The 27,801-nt window shown below is 46.4% G+C and overlaps 1 protein-coding gene and 1 long non-coding RNA gene across 2 annotated transcripts in view; one reads left to right on the top strand and one right to left on the bottom strand.

The window, feature by feature from the left end:
- The first annotated feature begins 3,405 nt into the window (after positions 1-3,405).
- Positions 3,406-26,714, top strand: LOC131482591 (uncharacterized). The gene is made up of 3 exons (XR_009247138.1): positions 3,406-3,923; positions 5,795-5,954; positions 26,068-26,714. It is a non-coding gene; the product is annotated as an uncharacterized LOC131482591 (long non-coding RNA).
- Positions 15,637-27,801, bottom strand: part of ETF1 (eukaryotic translation termination factor 1) — a 28,949-nt gene continuing 16,784 nt past the window's right edge. Inside the window, exons 3-11 of the mRNA XM_004586454.3 lie at positions 26,263-26,438; positions 25,827-25,966; positions 21,918-22,056; positions 21,451-21,641; positions 20,587-20,716; positions 19,731-19,886; positions 19,177-19,241; positions 18,174-18,321; positions 15,637-17,900 (exon numbers count right to left, since the gene is read on the bottom strand). Coding sequence (XP_004586511.1) covers positions 17,818-17,900; positions 18,174-18,321; positions 19,177-19,241; positions 19,731-19,886; positions 20,587-20,716; positions 21,451-21,641; positions 21,918-22,056; positions 25,827-25,966; positions 26,263-26,438 — 1,228 coding nt within the window. The 3' untranslated portion in view covers positions 15,637-17,817. The remainder of the gene's footprint in view (positions 17,901-18,173; positions 18,322-19,176; positions 19,242-19,730; positions 19,887-20,586; positions 20,717-21,450; positions 21,642-21,917; positions 22,057-25,826; positions 25,967-26,262; positions 26,439-27,801) is intronic.

Raw genomic sequence — 27,801 nt, 5'->3', positions numbered from 1 at the left:
CCTGACCTAATGCTAGCCAGGCGGTCTTGTTGGTGATGGCTGGGTCAGACTGTCCTGTTTCTCTCCCTGAGAAACCACTTGCAGTACTTACAGTACTTAGGACCACTTACAGCACTGGGTCTTCCTAAGGTACTCCTTCAGCCACTTAGCCAAAATTAATCCCTCCCCCCACAAAAAATGTATGAAATGCCTACTTTAGTTCAAGCCCTGAGCAAAGAAACAGGACAAACAGTCCTTACACAGGATTGACTTGGGGCAGGGTTTGGGGTAAGCAGACACTTGCTGTGCAGTGTGATATGTTAGATGTCTATGCAGAGCACGGAGTGCTAAGTCTGTTCATGTAAGAGACAGGTGGGAACAGAATGTGGAAGGAGCTTCTGGTGGTTCTCAGCAGGACTTACAGCTGAGGGAACAGGCAGTACAAAGGCACAGAAGTGAGGAAGGCCAGTGTGTTCAGGGAGTAGAACAATTAGCAGCAATTAGCAGCAGTGTGGCCAGAAGCAAGGAGGGGAGGGACAGGGAATGGGGCTGGATGGGCCGGCTGGGGCCAGATTTGCAAGGACCTCAGTGATAGTCCAGTGAGCTGTGCTTTCCCCGGAGGCACTGCAAAGGTCAAACACTCAGATTGTGGGGCCTGGCGGCGTGCCTGGGAAAGCAGTCGAGGATGGCCCAAAGATTTGGGACCCTGCACCCGTGTGGAAGACCTGGAAGAGGTTCCTGGTTCCCGGCTTTGCTTCAGGTCACAGCCTCTTAGTTCCCTCCTACTGCTTTTTCCTAAGCCTCTGTTGCAGTGGACAGGAAATGGCCTGTACAATACAGAAACATGGCAGTAGACATCCCCAGAGGTGTGCATAGGGAGAGGAGGAAATGCCCAGGATCTTCCCCTTCTAGAGCAGCCCTATCCTCCTGTCCTTCTGCCACTCTCAAACCCAGGGCTTTCCTGGGCAGAGCTCTGCCCAAGGGTTTGTTCCGGAGACTTCCATAATCCCTTGAGGATCAGTGATAATCTCCCCCACCTACAGGATGAGTGGCAGCCTGGAAGCCAGACAGAGAGAAAGTCAGGAAGTTTCCTTTTTTTCCCCTGTGACTCTCCCTCCTGCCCCCTTTTGCGGGGGAGCTGCCTGGGCTGCTCTGGGAGGAGGGACTGAGGGAAGCCGGGCTGGCTCTGATGCAATGTCGCCTGGAAGGAGCTGGCAGCTGGGAACCACTTTCTCTCGGCTTGCCCTCTGCTGGGGAAACTCCATGACTGTGCTGGCAGGGAGAAGCCTCTGGATCGGAGTGCTGGGGCTGCTGCAGTGCCAGGCAGGGCCACGCAGGCAGGTACGGAGGCTGCCCTTTCTTCTTGAGGAGGATTCCCTGGAAAAGCCATGCCCTAGGGACATAGAAGCAAACACCAAGGCTGGCAGGGCGTGGGACTGGGCACTGCAGACCCAGGTCCTGGTCCTAGGGCTGCCACTCTTTGGCCATGTGATGTTTGGGTCCCGGAGCTTAAGACTTTTGGCCAAATCCTAGCTACTGTATGAACCAGTGTGGTCGTAATACCTCCCTCATAGAGCTGTGGGGGAGAATTAGCTGAAATAATGGATGGGGCACTGGAACACTGGTTAATACATATTCATTGATTCCATGGAGGGGACAGAAAAGAAGTCAGTGGATCCTGGCGCTTTGTGGTTGCTCAGTGTACACAGAATTTTGCACTGGATGACAGGCATTTGTCAGGCATCTTGTAGCAAAGAAGATGCTTGCTTAGCACCACCAGAACCCCAGAGGCTCCCTACATATTCTGAGTTTCATCACGGGGCTCCCTGGCCTGCTTCGATTCAGCTTGGAGGGGCAGCAATGACAGCCTGCTCCTCTGAGGCCCAATGAGCAGTGAGAACCTGCTCCTCTGAGACTCAAGTCTCCCTCCTGAGCCGTGTGCTGCCCCCCTCCCCCCCAACGTCCCTCTCCCAACCCTTTCGCCCCAAGAACCAGCCCTTCCTCCAGGCACCCAGCTGTACATTCCAGTTCTGGGGGAGGCCAGAATGACACAGCTCCATGTCACCCTGTGGCCTACAGTGGGGGAAGGAGCTGTGTGTGTGTGTGTGTGTGTCCCTGCTGGAACTGAAAAACATCCTCCAGGGCTGTAACTTTTACAGGGAAGGTTACCATGCCAACCACAGCCTTCTTGCCCAACAGGGATGAAAGGAAACAAGGCCGTGGGTGACACGCATCTATTGTATGGCCAGAAAACTTGCCTGCAACCTACTGGGGGCTGCTGCCTGCTGCTCAGTGAGCTGGGGCGGGAGGATTCAGGTTAGATTCCAGTGGGGCTGTGGGATGGGCAGGACTGGCCCGGGGAGGATTGGGAAATGTTCTTCTGAGATTGATACCCATCTCTTGGTGAAATGTGTGGGTGTGGGACTGACAGCAGGCGTGGGAGAGGATCGTGTCCTAGATAGCAGGTTCTGGCTGTGACAGGAACTTCAACTTCCTCCAGGTTCCTTTTGCCCTTGCCAGGGGAGCCTGGGAGGTCACATCTGCCTTCCTGGGGTTGAAGGCCCCAAAGCTTGGCATTGAAGATCTAGAGGTGCCAAAAAAGGGGCAGTGTCCCCCAAGGGGGAACAAATGCTAAGGGCTCACGTTCCCATTCCTGACCTGGCAAAACACAGAAACCAGAGGCATTTCACACACACACACACACACACACACACACGTGAGTGAGTGCATTTTATTCAATTATCACAACAAACCTGCCTATCAGGAATTATTCTCCCCATGTCACCCATGAGAGGAGGACGGTAAGGTTGAGAGGGCAACTAGCTTTCCCAGCATCCATCAGGTCTGAGCTCTGGGGGCAGAACTGCGGAGCTTTAAAGTTGCCCTATTTTCTTCTGCCAATATCTCTCCTCAAGCATGCCAAGTTTAGGCTTCCCAGGAACCAAGGCGGCTGGAAAGAGAGTAAAGGTCGAATGGGACTATGTCTCCCTCACCCACCCCCAGGCCGCAGTAGTTACGGTGCAGGAGCGGCGCCAGAAGAGTGCTCTACCTGCACCCGCTCCTTTGATCCCACCATCCCCTGGGGCGGCGAAAGCCTCTTGCACAAGGTCGCCAGGGCGAGTGCCAGGGCCGAGCTGGGATTCCCACTCGGCTCAGCCAGGGGTTGAGGCTGCTCCGAGCCCGGGAGCCTTAGGCGGCGTCCTCGGGGAGGCGCAGCTGGGGCCAAGGGAGGGTCCGCCGAGGGCGCGGGGCGGGTGCGGCGGCGCCGGAAGCGGCCTCCATCCCGGGCGGCTTCCCCGCCCCCGGCCCGCCCCCGCCCGCCCCGAGCCATGTATGGCGCTTCCTCCCGGAACCCTACAAGGAACTCCCTTCCTGCCAGAAGCCCAAACAAGGCGCTTCCTTCCCGGCGCGTCTGGCAGGCGGCCCGCTGCGGGCGGGGAGCCCGGCCTCCGAGTCCGCCCGCGCCCAGGAGCCCGCGGGCCAGGGGGGACCCGCTTGCCAAGGAGGGGGCGGCCGGCGAGAGGGGCCTGGCCTGGTCGGCGCCGGGCCCTGCGGAGGGAGGGAAGCCGCGGCCAGGTGCAGTTCACGGCCCTCCGCGCCCCGCAGGTCGGAGACTCCCACCGGTTTCGTGTTTTGCCCAGACCCCTTGCTGGAGATCCGCCTGCAGCTCCTGGCGCGGGACCTGAAGCTCGGCCTCTCCTCTGCTCTCCTGGGTTTGGCAAGTTGGCCTCGTAACTACTTCTCTTTTTGCCTTCCTCCTTTCTTTGCTGTGCTGTCGCGCCTTCCTGCCGCTCCTCGAGCTTCTGGGCTCACAGCGAGCTGGGCTCTGGAACCGCCTTCTCATCCCCATTCTTTAGGTCAAGAGACCTGGAGCTCGACAGCCCCCCGTCTGCTGGGACCGCCCTTTGGTCCTACTCATGCTGACATTTCTCCTTCCCACCTCGGTAAACGGTCACTCAGAGCCAGGCCGGTTGTGGGGCGGGGGGAAAGGCCTGTCTCTCCTCCAGAAGGGGGTCCTTGACTTTTTTTTTTTTAATTTTAGGCCTAACATCCTCAACGTTTCACCAGACGTCACAGCTTTTGAGTCCCCCAAGAACCCCGCTAGGGCAGGGTAGGGGAGCTGTGAGGGGTGCGCTGGGACACGGCCTAGGAAGGAGCGGGCTGGGGGGTTTCTCCACCCATGGCCTTCTTTGTTCAAGAACCCCACAGGACCTCCAGAGAGTTGAACCTGGCCTTGCCAGGGGCCACCCTGATATGGTGTGTCTTACATGAAAACAAAGGGACCGGTGGACGGTCCTCACCCGCCCCCCACTGGAAAGAGCGCACCCCAACTCAAGGGCTTTCTGCTGGGGAGGAAGAGCCGGGGACCCTGACTGCTCTCAGGTGAGGCAGGTCAAAGAAGGTTCCAAATCTGGGGCAGAGTGGGGCAATATGCCAGAAAGGAGCTAGTGCCAAACAGCTCCTGAATGAAAAGCACTCAGGGGCTCCTAGACAGACAGACGAACACACGAACACACACACACACACACACACACACACACACACACACACACTCTGATCGCAAATAAGGAGCTTTGTGGGTCTTCCCAGACCCAGAGCTGTTTGCCGCCGGCAAAACTCCCAAAACTACAGTTGTACACAAAACAACAACAAACACTAGGTTTCAAGGCCGGCTTCCCAACCACGACCAGGGAAGCCTCCTGGAATGTTCCCTGAGCCGGGGCTTGCAGGCCCCAGCAGGCTCCGCGCCGCGTTGCCTCTTAGGATTGTGGGTGATGTAGTCCACAGAGACCGGGCTCCTCGCCTTGTGCTTCCCGCCCTTTTCCCGCCTCCCCGTCGCCCCCTGCCGGCCTTAACCGGTTCCTGCTCCAGGCTGACGACAGTTGTGGGTGAGGCGGCGGCACTGGTTCCTGTCAGGGCTGGGAGATCCCCTTCTGGAAACCCGCGAGCTATTTATAGCGGAACGTAGCTGAGGGGAAGGTCTGAGAGGAGCTGGGGATTTCCTGTGGGCCGTGGCAGAGTTTTCAGGAATCGCGGGCTACTGTCTGGGCAGGACTTTATTCTCGTTTGTGTGAGGGGGAGTTTGAGGGCCTGAAAATCCTATAGATTCTCTTAGAGAGGACAGTTAGCCCCAGTGGACCATGGGACCTGGCTTTGGGTCTCTCTGTGGTGAAAATACTGAAACTTGGTTGGGTAAACAGGCTTTTAAAAAAAAATTCCTCCAGCCCCCAACAGGCTTTTTTAAAGAAAAAAAAAAAAAAGATGGGGGCAGTGTTACACCCAATAGACTGTTATTTGTGAGGTGTTTTTTTTTTTTTTTAATATTATTTTACTTGAAGTCAGAGTTACAGCTAGAAAAGAAGAGATACAGAGAAGGTCTTCCATCTGCTGGCTCACTCCCCAGATGGTGACAGTGGCAGGAGCTGAGCTGGTCTAAACCTGGGAGCCAGGAGCTTCTTCCGGGTCTCCCATGTGGGTGCAGAATCCCAAGGCGTTGGATCATTCCCCACAAGTAGGCAGCTGACTGAGACGTGGAATAGCTGGGACTTGGACTGGCACCAATATTGGATGCCCATGCCACGTGGTGGAGAATTAGCTTGCTATGCCACTACGACTCCAAAGGTAATTTTTTTTCTTAAAAGATTTGTTTGAAAGGCAGAAAGAGGGCAAGACAGAGAGAGATCTTCAAGCTTGTGGTTTACTCTGCAAATAGCCGCAGTGGCTGGGGCTGAGCCAGGAGCTCGGAACTCCATTTGGGTGCCCCTGTAGCTAGCAGGGTCCCAAGTGTTTCAGCTGCCTTCTGCTGCTTTCCCAGGTGCAGAAGAGGGAGCTGAATGGGAAATGCAGCAGCCAGGACAAACCAGCGCTTCTGTGGGATGCTGGCTTTGCCAAGAGACGGCTTAACCCAGCGGGGCACAATGCTAGCTGCCATCCGAGGGTGCTTCTGCAAGTTTGTGGAAAAGTTAAGCTACAAGGTGAGTTTATTTTGGTGCTAACAATTTTGAAGGAAGATGCATTTTCTTTGTTTTCCTGTGCTTTCTCTTCAGCCAAATTGTATACTTTTTACAGACAGAAACCAGATTTCTCCCAAGGGTACCCAGCCCTTCTTTCAAAGACTGCATCGGATGCTACTTTGTCACTTCCTGTGACTTTGCTTGACTGATGGTGTGGGTCTGAATTGTACCCCCATTTCCTGCCATAATACACAGTTGTTGACTGAGTAGGAACCGGCGATAGTGCTTACCGTTTGTGAAATGCTTAACATTGACTGCGTTGACATTTTATCAGTGGTTATGGGCTGCACACCAGCTTCCGTCACTTAAGTGCCTGCCACCAGGATCTTGTGTGTTTGAGCAGTGATAGGAACTGGTACTTGGCTTCAGAGTCTCGCCTGGCTGTGGCCCAAGTGTGCCTTTCTGCTGATGGTAATGTGGTGCCTCTAGTTGCCAAGCAGGTAGACGGGTAAGGAGAGTGAGGGGTAGCCATGGGGTGACTGAATCAATGGATGGAAGAGCTGTCTGTCTGTCCTCCTCTCTGTATATCTGACTTTCTAATAAATATAAAATAAATCTTTAAAAAAATCTGTTTACCTAGAAACAAAAGAAAAAAAGAAAAATCTGTTTACTTATTTACCTGAAAAGCAAAGTGACAGGAGAGATATATACCTATTTATACATATAACTAGATCTGACTCAAATGGAGACTTGGTTCTCCATGCTTGTTTCCTGTGTGGATGGCGGAGGGCAGGTACACTGGCCGTGTTCTGTTAACCTCTCAAGCACATAGCAGGGAGTTTGATCAGAAGTGAAGGAGCCGGAACTGAATGAAAGAACTGGGATACAGCACTTCCATAAGGGATGCTGGCATTGCAGACAGCATCTTAGGTTGCTGTGCCACTGGGGCAGTCCCTTGCTTCCGTGTCTGGAGGTTGAGAACAGCTCCTTCCTCCTACCTCTCCTGCTGCCTTCTGAGTCTCCTCTGTTTGGACAGTGTCTTTAAGTAGATGTTTCAAGACATTTTTTTTTTTTTTTTACTTTTTTTCAAAGAATTCTTTTTAATTTTTTTTTCAAGCTTTACGTATTTTTATTGCAAAGTCAGATATACAAAGAGGAGAGACAGAGAGGAAGATCTTCTGTCTGATGATTCACTCCCCAAGTGAGCCGCAATGGCCAGAGATGAGCCGATCTGAAGCCAGGAGCCAGGAGCTTCTTCCAGGTTTACCACATGGGTACAGGGTCCCAAGACTTTGGGCCGTCCGTGACTGCTTTCCCAGGTCACAAGCAGAGAGCTGGATGGGCAGCGGGGCCGCCAGGATTAGAACCAGCGACCATATGGGATCCCAGTGCATGCAAGGCAAGGACTTTAGCCACTAGGCTATTGCGCCGGGCCCTCAAGGTGCATTCTTAGACTGTTTTCTCAAACCGCACTGTAAGCAAAAGGACCTTTGAGCAATGTGAACTAATGCTTCAGTGGCTTCTCAAACTCTTTGGAACAAAGTCTCAGGTTCCCTGCAGAGCGCCCGAGGCTGTAGCAGGTCCGCTCACCAGTCCCTGCAGCGTCATCATCTGCCATGTTCATTGTTCCCTGCCGTTTGAGCTCCACTCGCAAGGGTCTTCAGTAGCCCGAGCCTGCTGCGCCCTGTGTTGTTTGCCCTGTCCAGCTCCCCTGCCAGGCACCCTCAGTGTGGTCCTCCCTCCGAGTTACTGTATTGGATCTTACACCCCCTAGAGTGCTACAGTACCTGGCAGCCCAACATGATAGGAGCTGGGTCGTTTTTCCTAAGATTTATTTATTTTTATTGCAAAGAAGAGGAGAGACAGAGAGAAATATCTTACATCCGATGATTCACTCGGCAAGTGACCACAACAGCCGGTGCTGAGCCGATCTGAAGCCAGGAGCCCAGATCCTCTTCCAGGTCTCCCACACGGGAGCAGAGTCCCAAGGCCTTGGACCATCCCTGACTGCTTTCACAGGCCACAAGTAGGGAGCTGGATGGGAAGTGAGGCTGCCAGGATTAGAACCGGCGCCCATATGGGATCCTGGCGCGTTCAAGGAGAGGACTTAAGCCGCTAGGCCACGGCTCCAGGCCCCAGGAACTGGGTCTTGCTTTGTCACAACTATATTGCCATAGAACACCCCCAAAACTGTTTGGAGGACTTGCTGTAGGGTTCTCCAAATTGGGTCTGATTACCATCACACAGTAAGCCCATTACTTATCCTTGGGTGATTGAGAAAAGGAGTTTCTTTTCAGTGCACATAGCAAGTGGCCAGGTGGGTATCACTTAATCCTTGCACTCCTCTAGGGATCCAAGGTAATTTTTCTTTATAAATTAGGGTTGAGCAAGATATCCTCCTGTTCAGACCTTTGATTAGTCCACAGTACTATCAGTGACAGGAGGCTAGCATCAATTTTTTTAAATAAAGATTTGTCTGTATTGGCAAGTCAGATTTACAGAAAGAATAGACAAAGAAAAAGATCTTGCATCTACTGGTTCACTGCCCAGAGATGAGCCGACCTGAAGCCAGGAGCCAGGAACTTTTTCTGGGTCTCCCACATGGGTGCAGGTCCCCTCAACTGCTTTCCCAGGCCACAAGCAGGGAGCTGGAAGGGAAGTAGAGCAGCTCGGATAAGAACTGACACTCATATCGGATCCCACGGCATGCAAGGCGAGGACTTTAGCTGCTAGGCTATCGTGCCAGTCCTACATTTTTAAAAATAAAAGATTTATTTATTTTTATTGGAAATATAGACTTGCAGAGGGGAGGAGAGACAGAGATCTTCATGTGTTGATTCATTCCCCAAGTGATGGCAACGGCTGGAGCTGTGCTGAGCTGAAGCCAGGGGTCTGAAGCCTCTTCCAGTTCTCCCATGCGAGTGCAGGGTCCCAAGGCATTGGGCCGTCCTCCACTGCTTTCCCAGGCCACAAGCAGGGAGCTGTATGAGAAGCAGGGCCACCGGGATTAGAACCGGCACCCATATGGGATCCTGGTGTGTGCAAGGCGAGGACTTTAACCACTACGCTATCGCACTGGGCCCGACAAAGAAATTTTTAAAAAAGAATAAAATATATCTGAGTAAATTTAACCAATGATTTAAGACTAAAACTTATGAATTTTAAAATTTATTTTTATTTTTAAAATTTTTATTGGAAAGGCGAATATATATAGAGGAGGAGAGACAGAGACGAAGATCTTCCATCCAATGGTTCACTCCCCAAATGGCCCCAACAGCAGGAGCTGAGCCAATCCGAAGCCAGGAGCCAGGAACCTCCTCCAGGTCTCCCTTGTGGGTGCAGGGTCCCAAGGCTTTGGACTGTCCTCAACTGCTTTCCCAGACCACAGGCAGGGAGCTGGATGGGAAACAGGGCTGCCGGGATATGAACCAGCGCCCATATGGGATCCCGGCACGTTCAAGGCGAGGACTTTAGCTGCTATGCTATCGCGCTGGGCCCCCAAATTACGAATTTTTGCTGGAATGAAATGCCTGGGGTGATTGCAGTGGTTCTGCAGGCTAATCCTCCTCCTTCACCTGCTGATCTCTCATCTGTGCACCAGGTCCTGTCCTGGATACCTCTGATCCAGCTTTCTGCTTGTGGCCTGGGAAAAAAGCAAAGCATAGCCCAAGTCTTTGAACCATGCACCCATGTGGGAGACCCAGAAGTTCCTGGCTTTAGTTTGGCTTAGCTGGCTGTTGTGGCTTTTTTGGGAGTGAACCAGCAGATGGAAGATTTTTTTTTTCTGCCTTTGCAATAAAACGAAATAAACCTTAAAAAAAAAAAAACCTAAATAAGTGGATGGAGATGTTGTGTTCATAAATTGGAAGTCTTGATATTAACTTTTATTTCATTTTGTTTTAGTTTTATTGGGAAGGCAGAATTACAAAGAGTGAAGGAGAGCCGGAGAGAGGTTTTTCATCCTCCGTTTCACTCCACAAATGGCCTCAACAGCTGCAGCTGGGCCAGTCTGAAGCTAGGAGCCTCTTCTGGGTCTCTCAGTTGGGGACAGGGGCCCAAGGACTTGAGCCATCCTCTGTTGCTTTCCCAGGCCATAATCAGACGTGGAGCAGCTGGGAAGTAGAGTACCCGTAATGGGATTCTGGCACCGCAGGTAGAAGCTTGGCTTGCTATTAATATAGCAGTGCTACTTAAATCAGTCTATAGACTGAATACATTTTTTATTAAAATTCCAATGACCTTTTTTTTTTTCCAGAAATGGAAAAGGTGATCTTATGTTATTGTGGGATTAGCTTTTTTTTTGTTTGTTTTAAGATGATTTATTTGAAAGGCAGATTTACAGAGACCACAAGAACTGGAGTTGGACCAATCTAAAGGTAGGAGCCTGGAGCTTCTTCTGGGTCTCCCTTGTGGGTACAGTGACCCAAGGACTTGGGCCATCCTCTGCTGCTTTCCCAGGCATATTAGCAGGGAGCTGGATTGGAAGTGGAACAGCCAGGATGTAAATTGGCACCTGTATGGGATACTGGCACTGCAGGCGTAGGTATAACCTACTGTGCCATGCTGCTGGCTATTTTGGGCTTTTAAGATGCAACACATAGCTGTATGACTAAAACAAAACTGAAGGGCTGGGGCCTGGTGCAATAACATAGCGGTTAAAGTCCTCACCTTGAACGTGCCAGGATCCCATGTGGGCGACGGTTCTAATCCCTGCAGCCCCGCTTCCCATCCTGCTCCCTGCTTGTGGTCTGGGAAAGCAGTCGAGGATGGCCCAAAGCTTTGGGACCCTGCACCCATGTGGGAGGCTCTAGGCTCCTGGCTTCAGATTGGCTCAACTCCAGCCGTTGCGGCCACTTGGGTAACGATTGAACATAAGATCTTTCTCTCTGTCTCTCCTCCTCTTTGTATATATCTGACTTTCCAATAAAAATAAATAAATCTTAAAAACAAGATTTTATATTTTATTTTTATTGGAAAGATGGATATTTAGAGAGGAGTGACAGGAATATATTCTGTCCGATGATTCACTCCCCAAGCGACCTCAATGATCGGAGCTGAGCCGATCTGAAGCTAGGAGCCAGGAACATCTTCCTGGTCTCCCACGTGGGTGCAGGGTCCCAAGGCTTTGGACTGTCCTTGACTGCTTTCACAGGCCACAAGTAGGGAGCTGGATGGGAAGTGGAGCCACCATGATTAGAACTGTCGTCCATATGTGATCCTGGTGCGTTCATTGCAAGGACCTTAGCTACTGGGCTATCGCGCTGGGCCCGCTGCTTATGTCTTGAGAAAGAGGCAGAGGGTGGCCTAAGTTCTTGGGCCACTGTACCCACCTTTGTGAGAGATCCAAAGATGCTCCTGACTCCTGGCTTTGGATTGATTCAGCTCTGGCTGTTGCTGCCATCTGCAGATCAAAGATCTTTTTCTGTTTCTCCTTTCTGTAAAATCTGCTTTTCATATACAAAACATACATATTTTTTAAAATAAAAAAAGCTGGAGTATTTTTTTTTTTTTAATAAAGATTTGCTTAAAAGGCAAAGTTGCACAGACAGAAAACGGTGAGATCTTCCATCTGCTGGTTCCCTCCCCAGTGGCTGCAATTGTAAGAGCTGTTCTAGTCTGAAGCCAGGAGCCAGGACTTTCATCTGGGTCTCCCATATGGGTGCAAGGTCCTAAGCAGTTGTGCCATCCTGTACTGCTTTCCTAGGCCACAAGCAGGGAGCTGGTTGGGAAGTGTAGTAATTGATCTCCTAATAGTGCCTGTTTGGATTGCTGGCGCTGCGGGCAGCAGCTCTACCCACCCTGACAGGTTTAGCTTGTACTCAGGCTGCCATGCTTCTGATGGAATACTGAGTCCTGTCACTCATGTGGGAGACTGATGGAATTCATGGTTACTGGCTTCCGCTTGTCCCAGCCCTGCTGCTGTGGCCATTTGTAGAGTGAACTTGTGGATGAAAGCTCTCTTTGTGGATGTTGCTCCAACTTTCAAAGAAAAACAAAAGATCCTTGGCATTCCTGCCTGCCTGGAAGATTTCCTGTTTTCAGCCTTCTTGCCTATCTCCTGGCTTTCTGGAGATGGGATTCCCTTGGCTGGGGCTGGAGAGCCCAGCAGGAAGGGCCAAGTCTAGGTAGGGTTTGTTGGCAGAACGCAGGAGCTGGGAGCGCGTGGCACTTAGGGAAACCTCTGGAACATATCCGGAAGCTCAGGGGTGTGCTGGAGGAGCAAGTTCATGTGCAGTCAGCCCACAGGGAAGTGACCTTAGCTGTCACACCCTCCCGGGATGGTGCCATTTCCCCTTCCAGCTATCCCTTGGCTCTCGGCCACTCCCTTGGCTGTGATCTTTTTCCTCATCCCTAGCACTGGAGAGGATAAGGCTTAGGTGAAAGGATAACAAAGTTCATGTGTTAACAGCAAATTTGGAGCTTAGCACCAAGTGTTCCCATGGGTTCTGCTGATCTGTTGCATGAACCTGACAGGTCACTGTGTTCTCTCTGCTTCAGCTTTCTTCGCTCTTTAGTGAGAGGTCTGGAACAGGTAAGGTACAGTGCTCTTTGAAATACTGGGTTAATTCCGTAGGTAGTGGAGGTGTTGGGGTGTCAGAGAGAAGAGCTGTGTTTGAGAGGCTGCAGACACACATTAGGCTGAGACACCCATCCTTTCTGAAAAAGGATTTCAAGCACCCAAGTACAGCTCTGCCTTCCTGCCATCACTTTCAGGGTTGCTTAGTAAGCCAGGGGTCAAAGTCTTTGTTCTCCACACAGGTCCCTTGCCTCACCAGATCACCCCAGGGCTGTTTTAACCTAGCTGCCTCCAGTCTGGCTCCATCATCCAGGCCTCAACTCTGAGTCCCACTGGTTGACTCAGAAGACAACCAGACTGGAATGCAGAAAAAAAACCCAAAGCTTTATGCTACATACCTTGAGACCCAGTAAGATCCCTAATAGCATATATATATATAAAATTCTAAAATGGATGTTCATGAAGATAAAAAGATTGTATATTTTCTATTTCAATAATTTCCTTATTGAATATATCTTCTAAACTCCTCTCCCTATACTTCAATATATACTTCCTAAGAAAAGTGTTCTCACAACCACAATGGTTACCAAACTTACATTTACCATTGCTATAATACTTTATATAATATATATACATCTCAAACTTGTTACAGTTGACATATTTTAAAGGCAGAGGCAGATAACACTTTAAGTATTTACTCTGTGTCCATTCTTTACTGAAGATGCTGGGTGAGTGATAGGGGTTCTCTCCAGAGAACCCACGGGCACTCCTTTTGTCCATCTTCATCGGTGGCTATGCTGGGCTGAGCAGTCCAAGTAGATGGGGCAAGGACATTTTGGATGCCTTTTAGGTGCAGTCCAAACTGCTGGTGGTCTCTGAGAGCACAGTAGGAGTGCTGGGTGTGGTAAATTGTATCTTCTTAGCTGTCCTAGAACTGTTTTTGAGAAGGAATGAGTCCCAAATTTTGCCACTCAGTAGCTTGAGAACTTAGGCAGAAGTCAAAGTATCAAGATCACGATCACAGTATTGTGGTGCAGTGTTGGTTGTACTGCTTGCTGCTCTACTTCTGACCCAGCTCCCTGCTAATGCACCTGGGACAATGAAGAATGGTGACCCATATGGGAAATCAGGACAGAGTTCCTGGCTCTTGTTGGCATGGCCTAGACCAGGATGTTTTCACTTGTGGAAGTGAGCCAGTGGATGGAAGTTCTCTCTGCGTTTCAAATAAGTAAAAAATGTAGTATTTAAAAAATAGCATTATATAACTTATCCATAAATGTGACTACAGGTATTTTACAGGTTGGTAACTCAAAGCTGAGATTGTAGTGTGCTGTGCTGGAGTGACACTTCTGGGCTCTCCTTTCATTCTCACTTCTTTTGGTAGATTACCCACTCCGTTTTTTCCAAAATTTAAGAGTAAAGTAAGTTGTTTCACACACTTGTTCATTGCTTCAGAAATCAGCTCTGCCTTACAAAGTATTTTGAACTCTAGCACCACCTTGTGGTCACCAGCACAAACACCCTGGCCACCTCCAGAGGGTGGTAGTGGAAAGGTTGGTACCAAAGCTCCTCCCAATCCCCCACAGTAGCCAAGCAGTGAACTGTGTAGTAGGTATCTAAATCGCCATTTGGTTCCTGTTACTCCAATCCTCATGAAGTAGGCATTTTTAGAGGGAGGAAGACTGGTAAGAGCAAGTGTTCCAGGCAGCTGGCATTTCTCATCCCATGTCTACTCCACAGGTCTTGGTCTTGACTTTCCTCTACCTGATGTAAAACCCTTTGATTCAGGGCCATCCTTACACTGACAGGGAAAGTGAAGGATAGGAAGGGACTTACTGATGCCACAGCACAGCTAATGGCAGAGCAAGAAACAAGACTTCTTGTCTTAGGCTCTTAGCTAAGCCTGCCATGCCTCTCAGACTCCTGGCATGGTCTCTACCTGAAGCAGAGTTCATGGGGTCATGACTGAGACTTGCTTTAGAAAAACTCAAAGGAGGCACTTCATTTGTGCATGATCTCTACCTTTGTTGTTAGCAGCTGTTGCATTCAAACTGTTACAAAAAGGGCAACCATGTCCCACTTCACTGGTATTATCTTGATGTTCACATCCTCTGCCTTGTCAGTTCCTATGTCCCCTAAAGTGCAATCCCATTAAGGTGGGACTTGGCAGGAGTCCCAGCTGGCATACACTAAAATTGGCAACAAAGAAGAAGCTGGCACTCAGCCCTAAATCCACTGTGCCTGTCTGAGACCACCACAGCATGGGAACTAGAGCCAGAGAATAAAAGATGGCCAGCACAGCAGGCCCAGACAGGCAAGCGCTGGAGCTCACACACCTGGCACCACTGTGCTCCTTTCCAACAACTGACTTCATGAACAGCACTAGGGATACAGCAGGAACAATGCCAGCTCCCTCTGGCCAGGCACGCTTCTCCTTTCTAGAGAACAACTAGATTTCAGCAGGGCTGTCATCTAGATTATGGGAGGTGGGGGTGCAAACAACTATGTTCAGAGAGCCAAGTGACAGAAAACTGCCAGCAGTCTCTTTACTGGAAACATCTTAGGTCTGGAGAACACAAACCATGTACCACCTTGTCTCCTTAGGCTTCACCAACTGCCAAGAGGCTCTAAATTCACCACACTTAACCTGGACCAATGCAACTTCTGCTCTCAGATGGCGCAATTACTCTGCTACCCAGTACGAGGTATGCACTCTAAGTCAGGACAGGAAGCAAAGAGCCTGCTGGACCATTCTATTACAGGGCTCAGGGACAAGCAGATGCAGTAATAGCATCAATTTTCTAACTAGGTCTGGGATGAAATTTTGCTTTCACCATTAAGTCAATCACCTATAAAAACAGGACACACCATTTCCCTCTAGGGGATGTTGAGTTATGTAACAACACGCTTAAACACCTTAAGTCAGGGCAGGAAGGGTGGCGATGTATATGGTATATGGGAAGGAGGGTTGGGGGATGCAAGTAAGCTGAGGCTCCTATCTCTCCAGCGACTTTGGGCATCATTTGTATATGCCCGTCCATAGGCTAATGTATGGAAAACAACTCAGATCTAAGCCTGCAAAGTTACTGTCGGTGATCTGACATATACCTCAGAGAACTCACACACTGTCTCCACAGTTAAGATCTTTCTGGGAATAGTCCTAAAAAATCTCAAGCACACAGAGTGTATTCTTAAATATGGTTTAATACTCTTCTCCATTTCTGTACATCACAACACCAAGATTTTGCTGCTTAGGATCTCTCTGCAGAGGCTATAGAGAATGCAAAGGCTACGGTTTTCACCCCCTTATTTCTGTGTTTGTAAGTGTAAGTGTAATACATATCAGTATATATTGATACACACATCAATATATAATGCAATATATATCACTGAAGAGAACACATTGATTAAAGAAATACAAAATTTGGCATCATTTCCAAACTTAAATAGTAAAAATAAAAACTACAAAAGGAGCTGCATACCCTAAATGTATCATGTGAAACAACAAGCATATTTAAAAATGTAAATTTACATCCAATTTCTCTGGTCTTGTCATATCACATTAGACCCATTTACAATGGCAAAACCCTAAGGTACTGCTGTGAAGAGAGCATGTTAGCTCGCTCTTGGGTGTTCTGCAAATAAACAGCAGAGCCCAAAGCAAAAGCCGGTGAAGCCTCCCATGCTGGTGAACACCAAAGAGTCAACTCTTCTTGCTGGGGGTTGAGACAACAGGTTACGCATCAACAGTCATTTGGACCTCTGAATACAGTGTGAAGCACAAGCTTTACATTTAAGACATACTCCCTTCATTCAAGTGAAACAGGATTATTGGAACGATAGGCAGGTCTGTAACCTGGGAACAAAGAGATGGTTCAGACCAATAAAGCTACAAGTGACTGAGTCAAGTCAGTGAAGAACAGCAGTCAGGCACTATAGTGTTAAGAGTACCCAATTTGAAAAACCAAATGCACCCCCTGACCCTAATCAGTGTAGGAGTAATACCAACTGACTTCTAAAACTTTTGGTCCTTTGGTACACGTTTATTCCCCACTGCTATTTCTGGGCACATCCTGTATGTATTGTTTGCTGCGACCACCTTGAGCATGCCATGCCCTTGCTTGGTAGCTGGGGTTAAGTCCTACTGACAGCCCAGCTGTGAAACATAAGCTTCAGAATTTCAGGTCAATTTTTGGATCTAACATAGTTAAGTCCATGGCCAGAAGCTGCATCCTATCCCTTCCCGCCCCTGCCCTACCCACCCCACTCTCATAATTTCTCCTGTGAGAGGTGCTTGTAAAGTCCCACATTTGAAACAGCTGCTCCAACCCCACCAGGAGGTCAGGGGCTTATAATTACATGCACAGTCATACATGTCTGTCGTTCCTGTGAAAAAATCTTGCAGATCATTTAAAATCAAAACATTCACATAATCTCATGCCATCCAACACAAGGAGAACACAACCACCTCCCTTTTACCAAGGATAGACCCAAGCAAAATAAACTTTAAATTTCATTGCTTCCACTGAAATTGCATTTATTTCTCCCAATCCCAGCAACAGCACAGAAGCCCCATCATATCCATCTCCAACTGGTTTCTAGTAGGCTAAGATTAGGGGACCTTTATCAAAGCAATTGATACAAGAGGCTCCGAAACGCTGTGCTCAAACAAGTCTGCCAAATACATGGAAGTAAAAAGTGCACTGGCCCAAGTGCTTTAGTCAGTTTGACCTGGCAATGCAATTTGCATCCTTGAAGCGGGTCTGGAGGGGAAAGGAAGAGTGTCAGGGAGTGAGACTGACATTGCCTCCTATTAGCTCACCCTTTCAACATTAAACAGAGACCAAGAGAGAAATGGTTCCAACATTTCACCACATATATTTCTTCTGATGCAGTCTAAGCTGAGAATGCCATGTAAATGGGTCACTGCGAAATGCAGCAGTTTAATTTTTCTCCAATCAAAATAAGAAACCAGTATGATCTCACTTCTATTAACTTTTGAAGGTTTACAGCAGTTAAAGTATTTTTGCTTCTATGTATGAAGGTTAAAAAAATCATTTTTTTCATAAAATACAAGAGCAACCAATTTCACCATCGAGTAAAAGTAAAAACTGGAATTCTTTTAAATAGTCCAAGTGGCATTTAGGAACTTAGTTGTAGGCTGCTGCGCTGACACCATGACAAACCAAAGTGTAGGGTTGGGCCTGGTTTTGTTTCGGTTTTCTTTTCAATATGCAATGCTCATGGATTCAGTTCTGGAAATGTTCCAATTGTAAGGCAGGGATCTGTTTGGATTCCACCACGGGTATGCTCCTTGGGTTGGATGCTGGAGGGTGAGGCACGTTTTGCCGGACCCATGTCGACTACCTAGTAGTCATCAAGGTCAAAAAATTCATCGTCTCCTCCTTGGTATTCCATTCCCTGGAAATCTACTCGGTACCGTAAGATACCTAGAAAACAAACCAAACAGAAAATTACCTGTGTTCATGGAGTAGGGAGGGGTTATCTCCATAAAGGAATTCCAACTGTCTTGAGCAATTACAGAAAGCAAAAATGGAATGATAAAAATTGGCCCGAATCAAGGATTGCATAACCACCTGCTGCCCCTGGTACCTGCCTCAAGAACCAATGAACACAGCTAACCTGAAACACTTTATTTCAGGATTGTCAGCAAAGGCCTGTCTTGAAATCCTGGTTTTAAGCTTAGTTTATTTATTACTCACCTCCAATTCCACCAAATCCTTTCACAAACTGAGATCCTTCTTGTGACTTATCTGTGACGATTTCCAATGTAGCTCCAAATTTTTTATAGTTGTTAGCAAACCATTCCAACAGGGGCATGCTCTCGATCAGCTCATGTTCCTGTCCTGTCTATAGGGAATGACCAGGAGACATAAAAACAAGGGATTAGGACACAGCAAGGCTTGGCTCCCTCATTTCTCCTGTTTACCATCACTTGGCACTCTTCAGTCATTGTGTGTGTGTGTCTCTTGAGTGTGTGCGTGTGCGTGCATGCATGCATGTGCAAGAATTCTGCTTTCTGGTGACGTAATCCAAACAGAGAAATTATGGGCCTATTCTAAATAGGGCTTGAGACTTAGTCATGAAATGTCGAAACACAATGGTTTATGACCCTTGCTGATTCTCAACTCAATCAGGCTGCTGCACTGCGTCTATGCAGCAGCCACTCAGCAGAAGACATGTGCCAGAACTGCTTTTGGGAGTGGCTCTTAAAGAAAAAAGTCCAGGGGTCAGTGTCCTGGCACAGCAGACTGAGCTTCTGCATGTGGTGTCAGTTCCAATCCCACTGCTCCATTTCTCATCCAGATCCCTGCTATTGGCCTACTAATAGAAGGTGGCCCAATGAAGCCTGCGATGATCTTAGCTTCAGACCAGCCCAGATAATGGAAGATTTCTGTAACTCTGCCTTTCAAATAAATTTGTACACACATACACAGAGAACACAGAACAGGTATCAGAGCAGAAGAGGTATGACAGGTAGGATTTTGCTTTTGTATTATTTCAAGGACAGGAATGCTTAAGTTAAAGAAGAAAAGTTGCACTAAGCAAGACATCCTCTTTGTCCTCAATTAGTTAAGTGTTCTGTAGATAGGAGCTGACCACTCCCATTCAGTTAGTACATGTTTGATTTCCTGAAATTGACACCATAACTGCCAGATTTATGTTTTCTTGTATGTATACCAAGCCAGAAAAACAATCACATACCTCTTTGTCTGTGAAATGAGATTTATCCTTCTCTTGTTCTGGAGTTAGATAAAGAATTTTCTCCTCTGTAGTATTGGGAGGAAAACAATAAATTAAACTGGCTGTCATAGACTAACAAGTGTAAACCCTACAAAGTGAGACTGGCTGGATAAGGAAGGGGCTCCGAGATTTATTATATCAACTTCCGTTCCATTAGCATGCACTGTCAACCAGGTAAGACAGTAAAGATTGGTTCTTAGGCGAGCAGTCTGGCCTAGTGGCTGCATAAATTCCAATCTTGGTTCTGCTCCCAATTTCAGCTTTGTGCTAATGTGCATCCAGGTAGACAGCAGATGATGGCTCTAATACTTGAGACCCTGCCACCAACCCATTTGGGCAAATGGGGAATGAACCAGTACATGGGAGCTCTGTCTCTTCGAATGGTGAAGGAGCAGCAGATCTGACTTGTGACTGCTTGTGAATTAGCCATCCCTTCCAATCTAGTCTCCACCCAGGCTTCCTGAATGAGTGTCCAGGTCCTTACCAAATTGAAGCCCATTTTGTAGTTCTCATACCTTCTGTGCCTTGGCAATGAAGAACGTATCTCATTATATCCAAATTTTCATAGACTATTAGAATTTCTACAGCTCCCATCTCCAAAGCTTTTAGTGTATCTTCAACTCCAAAACAGTACTTGCCCGTGTCTTGGCTGATTTCATCAAAGTATCGCCCTGTGATTAGCAATACATCAATAAAGCTTAAATTAAATCTCTAAATCAGCAGGTCCAACCAACCCCAGATCAAAGATATGTGTGGGGGAGACCAATTATGCTGTGCTGACATGTACTTTGGCCTGCATATGTAAGAAACACGTAAGATTGTTAACCAATCCCCATACTTATCAAGAGATGAGTATATATTTCCCCTTGTGGATACAAATGAATTAATCACACCAATCAGACTCAATGACTAAAGATTAAAATTAATGATTCCACAGAGGCACATTAAGAAAAAAATTTTTTTTTCAAAGATTTATCTATTCTACTACAAAGCCAGATATACAGAGAGGAGGAGAGACAGAGAGGAAGATCCTCCATCCGACGATCCATTCCCCAAGTGAGCCGCAACGGGCCAGTACGCGCGGATCCCATGCCGGGAACCTGGAACCTCCTCCGGGTCTCCCACATGGGTGCAGTGTCCCAATGCATCAGGCTGTCCTCAACCGCTTTCCCAGGCCACAAGCAGGGAGCTGGATGGGAAGTGGAGCTGCCGGGATTAGAACCAGCGCCCATATGGGATCCCGGGGCATTCAAGGCGAGGACTTTAGCCGCTAGGCCAATGCGCCGGGCCCAAGAAAATATTAAACCTCACTAAAAAAACCTTAGTATCTTGTAACATGTTACAGAGTAAGTAGTTGCAGTTCACTGATACCTATTAATTTCTTCTCTTGAATGAATTTCACGTTGGAGAGGACTTCAGTAGATAACTCAATAGCTTGGTTGAATCCATTTTCACCACCATAGGATATATCAACTAATTTTAAAACTTTTGATTGCAACCTCTGATAGAATAAAGAAGAAATCATTATTACTTCAGAATGCCTTTATTACCAAGATCACATTACCTCTTAATGGCATATAAAAATTAGCTTTGTGATATTGAAATCTAAATGTGGAGGAGTCTTACTGCACTCCAAAATGTTGCCAGTGCAAATTCTTGCAGCCAATCATGACACATTCTTAGACCTATTATAAGAATTCATCTGATGTAAACCAAAAATAAATGCCTTGGGAACAAAAGGAGGAGCTGCTGGTCCTAAGAATACTGATAATGTCTTTGGTGACACCAGGTAACATACTGTTATCTCCCCCATAAGAATTCCTTGGGAATATGATGGTTGAGCCTTTGTCATGAACCAGAAGATTCTTCTGGATTAAACAATTAGGCCTTAATCAGCTCTGTCATATTGCTTAGAGTTTTGCTGCTTTTCTTTCCTCTATGAATATATCAGAATGAGACAATATTTTCTAGTTTCTTGTGAATTCAAATTCTATTAAAATTATGCCACAGCATCCCAACTAAAAATGCTGACTTTAAAAGAGGAATGGCCTAGACAATCAGGTGGGAATGTTTCCTAATCCACCCCTGTAGCCGACCATTATGTAACTCAGAGCTAGGTTTTTGACCCACGGAATGCATCACCATCAATTCCAGTAGTGGTGTATACTGGCGCTCATATAGAGAACTCACTCATTCCACAAGATGTATAAACTGGAATTTCTACTTCTCACTTACCTGATCAAACATATCAGATTGACTTAGTTCAGTTTTAAAGTCAGCTGATCCAGCTAAAACGAGACCAGCCACGTTCACTTTGTCCCCAGAAATAAACAGCTGCACAGCAGTCTCTGCTACTTTCCGAACATAGTTATGTCGCTTTTCCATTCTTAAACGGGCAAAACGCAAGGCTGACTGACCTCCTCTGCCTTCGACACAGAAGTAAGAGAGAAAAAGACAATTAAGCACACAAAGCTTGCAAATCAAAGCAATGAAATAAAACAAAGCCATTCATGCTGTTATCCAAAGGAAAAAAAAATCACCATTCCTTGAACAAAGGTTGAACACAAATAGCTACTCATTTTCAAAGAGCTGTCTACTACTAAAACTTAGCACCAGTAGGTGCAGGATGACTCTATATCTGAAGTTTCCACCCTCGTCCCAATTAGGCAAAAGGGAAACAGGGTCATGTCCTCCTGTATTACCGTGTTTCTTTGGGAGATCCACAGTGAACTTGTGCAGGACTTCTCTTGTATTTCCCTGGAGTGTACCAAAAAGGGCACCACTACCATCTATTACAATGAAGCCAAATTTGCTATCATCCGAAAGTAGTGCTGTAAGAGCCTGAAAAGCAAACACAAGTACCACGTGATAAACTCCAAAAGCTCTGTTAAGATCTAAACCTGGAAAGCCCTTTTATTCTACTCATCATGGTATGAGTGCTATGATAAAATGATTTTAAAAATTCAGCTATACATATGTATTCTCAGACCAACTTGAACTGATGTTATAATAGCCTATGGCATCTATGCAGAGCCCTTTAATATACCTAAGTATGTGAATACAAAAGCAATACAGATTAAAAAAAGTGTACTTGAAAGGCTGAGGCTCAGATTTCCAATCTCTTGGTTCACTCTCTAAATACCAGTAACAGGTTGACCACTCCAAAGTTGAGAGTTGGGGGAATTCATTTGAGTCTCCCACCTGCTACCTCCCAGAGTGCATATTAGCAAGAAACTAGAATTGGGAAAAGAGCTGGGACTGCTCTGATACAGGATGTGGATGTCACATTAGGTCCTAACCAATACACCCAACACTTGCCTTCATACAGATTTTTTTTCTTTTAAAATTTATTTTCATTGGAAAGGCAGATTTTATAGAAGAGAAAGAAGTGTCCTATCCAGTGGTTCACTCCACAAAAGGCTGCAATGGCCAGAGTTGAGCTGATCTGAAGCTGGGAGTCGGGAGCTTCCTCCAGGTCTCCCACATTTTACTCATATCAGGTACTGAGAGTAGTTAATAGTGGTTACCAGGTGCTAGAGGGAGAGGAAAATGGTGTTATTTATATGAAGCGCAGAGTTACATAGAGAACAAGATCTTTCATTTACTGGTACACTACGAAAATGTCATGATGCCGTCACCAGGAGTTACTTAAAATAAAAAATAAAATAAATAATCATTTTTAAAGCTTACTCTTATTGGAAAGCCAGATTTACAGAAAGAGACAGAAAGATCTTCCATCTGTTAATTCACTCCCCAGATGGATTCAACAGCCAGAGCTGATCTGAAGCTAGGAGCTTTTCTGAGTCTCACGTGGGTGCAGGGTCCCAAGCTTTTGGGCCTTCTTCTGTTGCTTTCCCAGGCCATAAGCAGGGAGGTGGATGGGAGGTGGTGCACATAGGACATGAATTGGTGCCCATATGGGATGATGGGACTTCAGGGTGGATGGAGGAGTAGCCTGTTGAGTCATGGTGCTGGCCCTGCAAGAGTTACTTTCTAAGTAGGCCCTAAAAATTTGTTTTACATGAAAAGAAAAAAAATTTTTTTTTTTGGGGGGGAGGGTGGTATGTGTATGGCACAGTGGTTAACACATTTCTCAGGACATTCATATCCGTTATCAAAATTGAGTTGAGTCTCAGTTACTGATCCAGCTTCCTGCTAATTCAGACCCTGGGATGCCACAGCTCAAGTATTTGGTGTTCTCCACAGGCAATAATGCAGAAGGAGCTCCAACGGTAAATGCTTCTTAAACTAAAAGTTCAGTTACTATCAAGTATTACAGCTAATGCTTTCAATTTTATGAGAAAACTGTGCTAGCATATATAGCTCTCTATTTCTGCCCTCCCGAAGAATTCCCTAAAATATTTAAAAAGATTGGGATTTATAAATGTTTTCATGATGGGATCTGAATACTACTGGCTTGGCAGAACTCTAGTCCCACAACTACTTAATGGCCCATTCCATTTTCCTGTCAATTTGTTCTCACCTTGCAAGCGCCGGGATCCCATGTGGATGCCAGTTTGTGTCCTGGCTGCCCCACTTCCCATCCACCTCCCAGAAGAAGAACCTCCCTCCTGGTCCAAGACTGGCTCAGCTCTAACCTTTTCATCATTTGAGGGGTGATGATGTACTAGTTATGAAAGATCTTACTTTCCAAGGGGGGAAAAAAAGCGATTAAAGTATATATATGTGTATAGGGCCTGGCGTGGTAGCCTAGTGGCAAAACTCCTCGTCTTGCATCCACAGGGATCCAATATGAGCACTGATTTGTACCCAGTTGCTCCATTTCCCTTCCAGCTCCATTATTGTGGCCTGGCAAAGCAGTCGAGGACGGCCTTAAAGCCTTGGGACCCCACACCCACGTTGGAGACCTTGAGAAGCTCCTGGCTTTGGATCAGCTCTAGCCATTGTGGCCACTTCAGGAGTGAACCAGGGAAGGAAAATCTTCAGATTCTCTGTAAATCTGACTTTCCAAGAAAAATAAGTAAATCTTTAAAAAAAAAAAATTTTTTTTTAATGTTGAAGAGCATACTATATTCACTTGTAGTTATTCATAGATCAGTTAAAGCCACAATATACAAAACTAGTAAGACAGTACCTTGGAGGAAGAGTTGAGTCTTAGGAGAATTAATGAGGTTAACTTAAGTTAGCTGAAAGACAACATAGGTTTAGGATACTGCTTAAACCAACAAGATTTAAGACTTGTTTTCCTCAAAAGCAATATAGGTAGTAGAACAAAGTGGTAAAGAGCCTCTTCAGTGAAATCCCTGTGATAGTTAAAAGAAAAACAGCCTGGATCATCTATGCAGTTGACCAAGATCCAACTGGAATTGGACTTCCTGTCAAGTTAGCAAAAATCACCCACTGTAAACTGTGTCGACAAATGTCAGTTTTAATTCTACTGTAGACGTTTTCCCCTTGGTTGATGAAAAGCAAGAGACTGAAGTAGCAGCCAGCTGTGAATCCCGATTGTTCTACTGTTGACTGATTTAGGTCACTCTAATGAGGTTCCCTTTCCACCACTAAAGTTCATCTCATCTTGTGGCAGCTCCTGTCACTCAAGTTTCATGGGGTGAGAGGGAGGGGAGAAAAAAAAAAGCCTACCAAAAAAGGAGCCTATAATTCCATAACTAAAAAATTTACCATCTGTGAGCAAAAAATCAAACTGTAAAGTACACTGGCACACAGGGAGAGATGGAGACCAAGAGCAACCCATTGATACTTTGTCCCTAACCCAGTTCTACAAATTCAGCTAATCACTTCCCTTAAACATGTTTTATAAGTCTTGTCACCAAAAAAAATCACACACACACACACACAAAAAACAAGGAAGCTATTCCACTTGCTGAAAACAGCCAGGGGCTGATAATGTGGTATCCCATATGGTTACTGGTTTGAGTCCTGGCTGGTTTACTTTTGATCCAGTTCCCTGCTAAAGTGCCTGGGAAAAGAGAAGTGGCCCTTGCACCCACATGGGAGACCTGGAGGAGCTCTAGGTTCAGGGTTTTGGTTTGGTCCAGTTTTGGCATTTAGGGAGTGAACCAGCAGATGAAAATTTCTCTATTTCTCTTCCTCTTTAGCTCTACCTTTCAAATAAATAAAAAATAAATCTAAGAGCCAAAAAAAAAAAAAAAAGTAAAATAGTTTAGAAAAAAATTTAATGATTTCTTAAAAGGCTAAATATAGTTATCATATGGTCCAGGAACTGCATGTCCTCAGAAAAGTGAAAACATATAACCATACGAAAACTTGTTTCGAATGTTAACAGCAGTATAATCAGTAGCTTAATAATAGAAACAATCCAAATGTTAACAGTGGATAAACTACATAAAAGGCAGCATTTCTGAATAATAAAATGCTATTTGGTAACAAGAGTTGGAAGTAGTAGGATACCTGCTATCACATGGATGAACCTCGAAAACATAATCACAAAGTCACAAACTGTACAGCACCATTCTGTAAAATGTCTAGCACTAACAAATCAATGAAGAAACAGATTAGCGGTTGCCTAGAGCTGAGAGGCTGGTGGTGACCAAGGGGATGCAGAGTGACTGCTAGTGGATGTGGGTCGCCTTTCTGGAGTGATGAACATATTCTGTGCTCGAATGTCTTACCTCTGTATGAAATTTGTTGTCACACAAATACAATGATGTATTAATTGGTTTGAAAGGTTCAAAGTCTATGTTGACTTTCTTTTCCTTTCCTTCTTCTGTTACAATTGTTCCACAGTAAACAACCAAACCATTTGGAGGTACTGAAAAGAACATAAACAATTTCTCTCATTTCAAATGTTCAAAGTCTATTGTTCCTTGCCCCATCATTTAAATGAAACAGAAATATGCTTAACTCTCTCAGGCATAATCTTTTCCTAGTTTTCAATAATAAAAAGTGCAACAAAACAAAAAGCTTTTAAAAGAAACTAAGGCCAAAGAGACACCAACGACAGCTGGCAGAAGGAAACACCAGTGAACAAAGCACCATGGAAGGATCATAGTGGAAAATACAACCAAGACAAACAGTGCAGAGAAACAAGGTCCAGCTCCAAATTACCTTTGTTATAAAGTTTGAGTCTTTGTTGTACAGATGTAATGGCTCCCAGGACTGAAAGGCGGTTTACTCGGGACTTAATGTTAGATGCAGTTCCAAACTCATCTGCTAACATTTTTGCCACTCGGGAAATCTGGTCTTTGGGAGGAATGATCAATGATATCATGCTGGTGCCATTGCTGTGGAAGAAGGAATAACTCATTAGAGGTTCAAACACCCTATAACTAGAGAGTGTAAGTTAATTTAGTGAAGTGAGTTAGCCTGAAATGCCTCTCAAGTAATAGACATAAGTCACTGCCAAGGTGACCAGGAAGCTGTGGACTTGTGTTACTCAGAGCTAGGAACAGTGTTCAGACCACTAAGTGTTTAGTTATTTCAGTAAATAATGAGTGTAACTAATTATGTAAGGAGGATACTTGAAGGGAATTCATGGGAAGCATCTTAATCCCCTAGGATGTCAGCAGAGAATTTGGCCAGGAGGTCATTCCACAGCACAGGCTTACAGATGGTGGTTCCCGAGTAGATGCCATACTACCATAAGGCAACATTTTTCAGAAGGTAAAAAAATATCACCCCCTTTCTCTTCTCTCCTTAAAAAAAAAAAAAAAAAAAAATTTCCCTGGGGCCAGCACTGTTATACAGCATATTAAAGACACCTCTTGCAGCACCAGCATCCCATATATCTCCCTGCTCTTATACCTGGCAAAGAGCTCCTGGCTTCGGGTTGGTCTAGCTAATGGCTGTTGTGACCACTGGGAGAGTAAACCAGTGGATGGAAGATTCTCTCAGTGACACTGCCCTTCAAATCATCCATCCATCCAGCCAGCCATTCACCCACCCACCCACCCATGACTAGGGCCTGGTTCATGTTCCAGCTGCTCCATTTACCTTCCAGTTCCCTGCTTGTGGCTAGGGGAGCCTTGGGACGTTGCACCTGTGTGGGAGACCTGGAGGAAACTCCTGGCTCTGGATCAGTTCAGCTCCAGCTGCTGCAGCCAGTTGGAATGAACCAGTGGATGGAAAATCTTTGTGTCTCTGCTTTTCTTTGTAAATTTGACTTTCCAGTAAAAATAAATAAACCCAGACTCATGGCAAAAACATGTAAATGTTTAGTGCCTAATTATACTTTAATAGTGGGAAGAAGAAATTAGAAATTTACAGTTATGAAATTTCTATCTCATTCTGTGAACACCAAGCGCCTGACAGAAGGGAAGAGATCCCTGTGTATAGCTATCAATCTGTCTCTGACTGAAGTCAACACACAGATAATGTTTTTTCAAAATTATTTGAAAGGCTTACTTACAGAGTGGGAGAGGCAGAGCAAAGTCTTTCATCTGCTGGTTCATTTGTCAAATGATCACAATGGCCAGGAGCCAGGAGCTTCTTCCAGGTCTCCCATGTGGGTGGCAGGGACCCAAGAACTTGAGCCAACACCCACTGCTTTCCCAGGCACATTAGCAAGGACCTGGATTTGAAATGGAGCAGCTGGGAAATGAACTGGTTCCCATATGCGATGCCAGCCTGCTGCACAAGAGCACCAGT

Source organism: Ochotona princeps, chromosome 19 (genome assembly GCF_030435755.1).
Source record: "Ochotona princeps isolate mOchPri1 chromosome 19, mOchPri1.hap1, whole genome shotgun sequence".
Lineage (NCBI taxonomy): Eukaryota > Metazoa > Chordata > Mammalia > Lagomorpha > Ochotonidae > Ochotona > Ochotona princeps.
The sequence above is the reverse complement of the archived record's forward strand: the minus strand, read 5'-3'. Positions and strand labels throughout refer to the sequence as shown.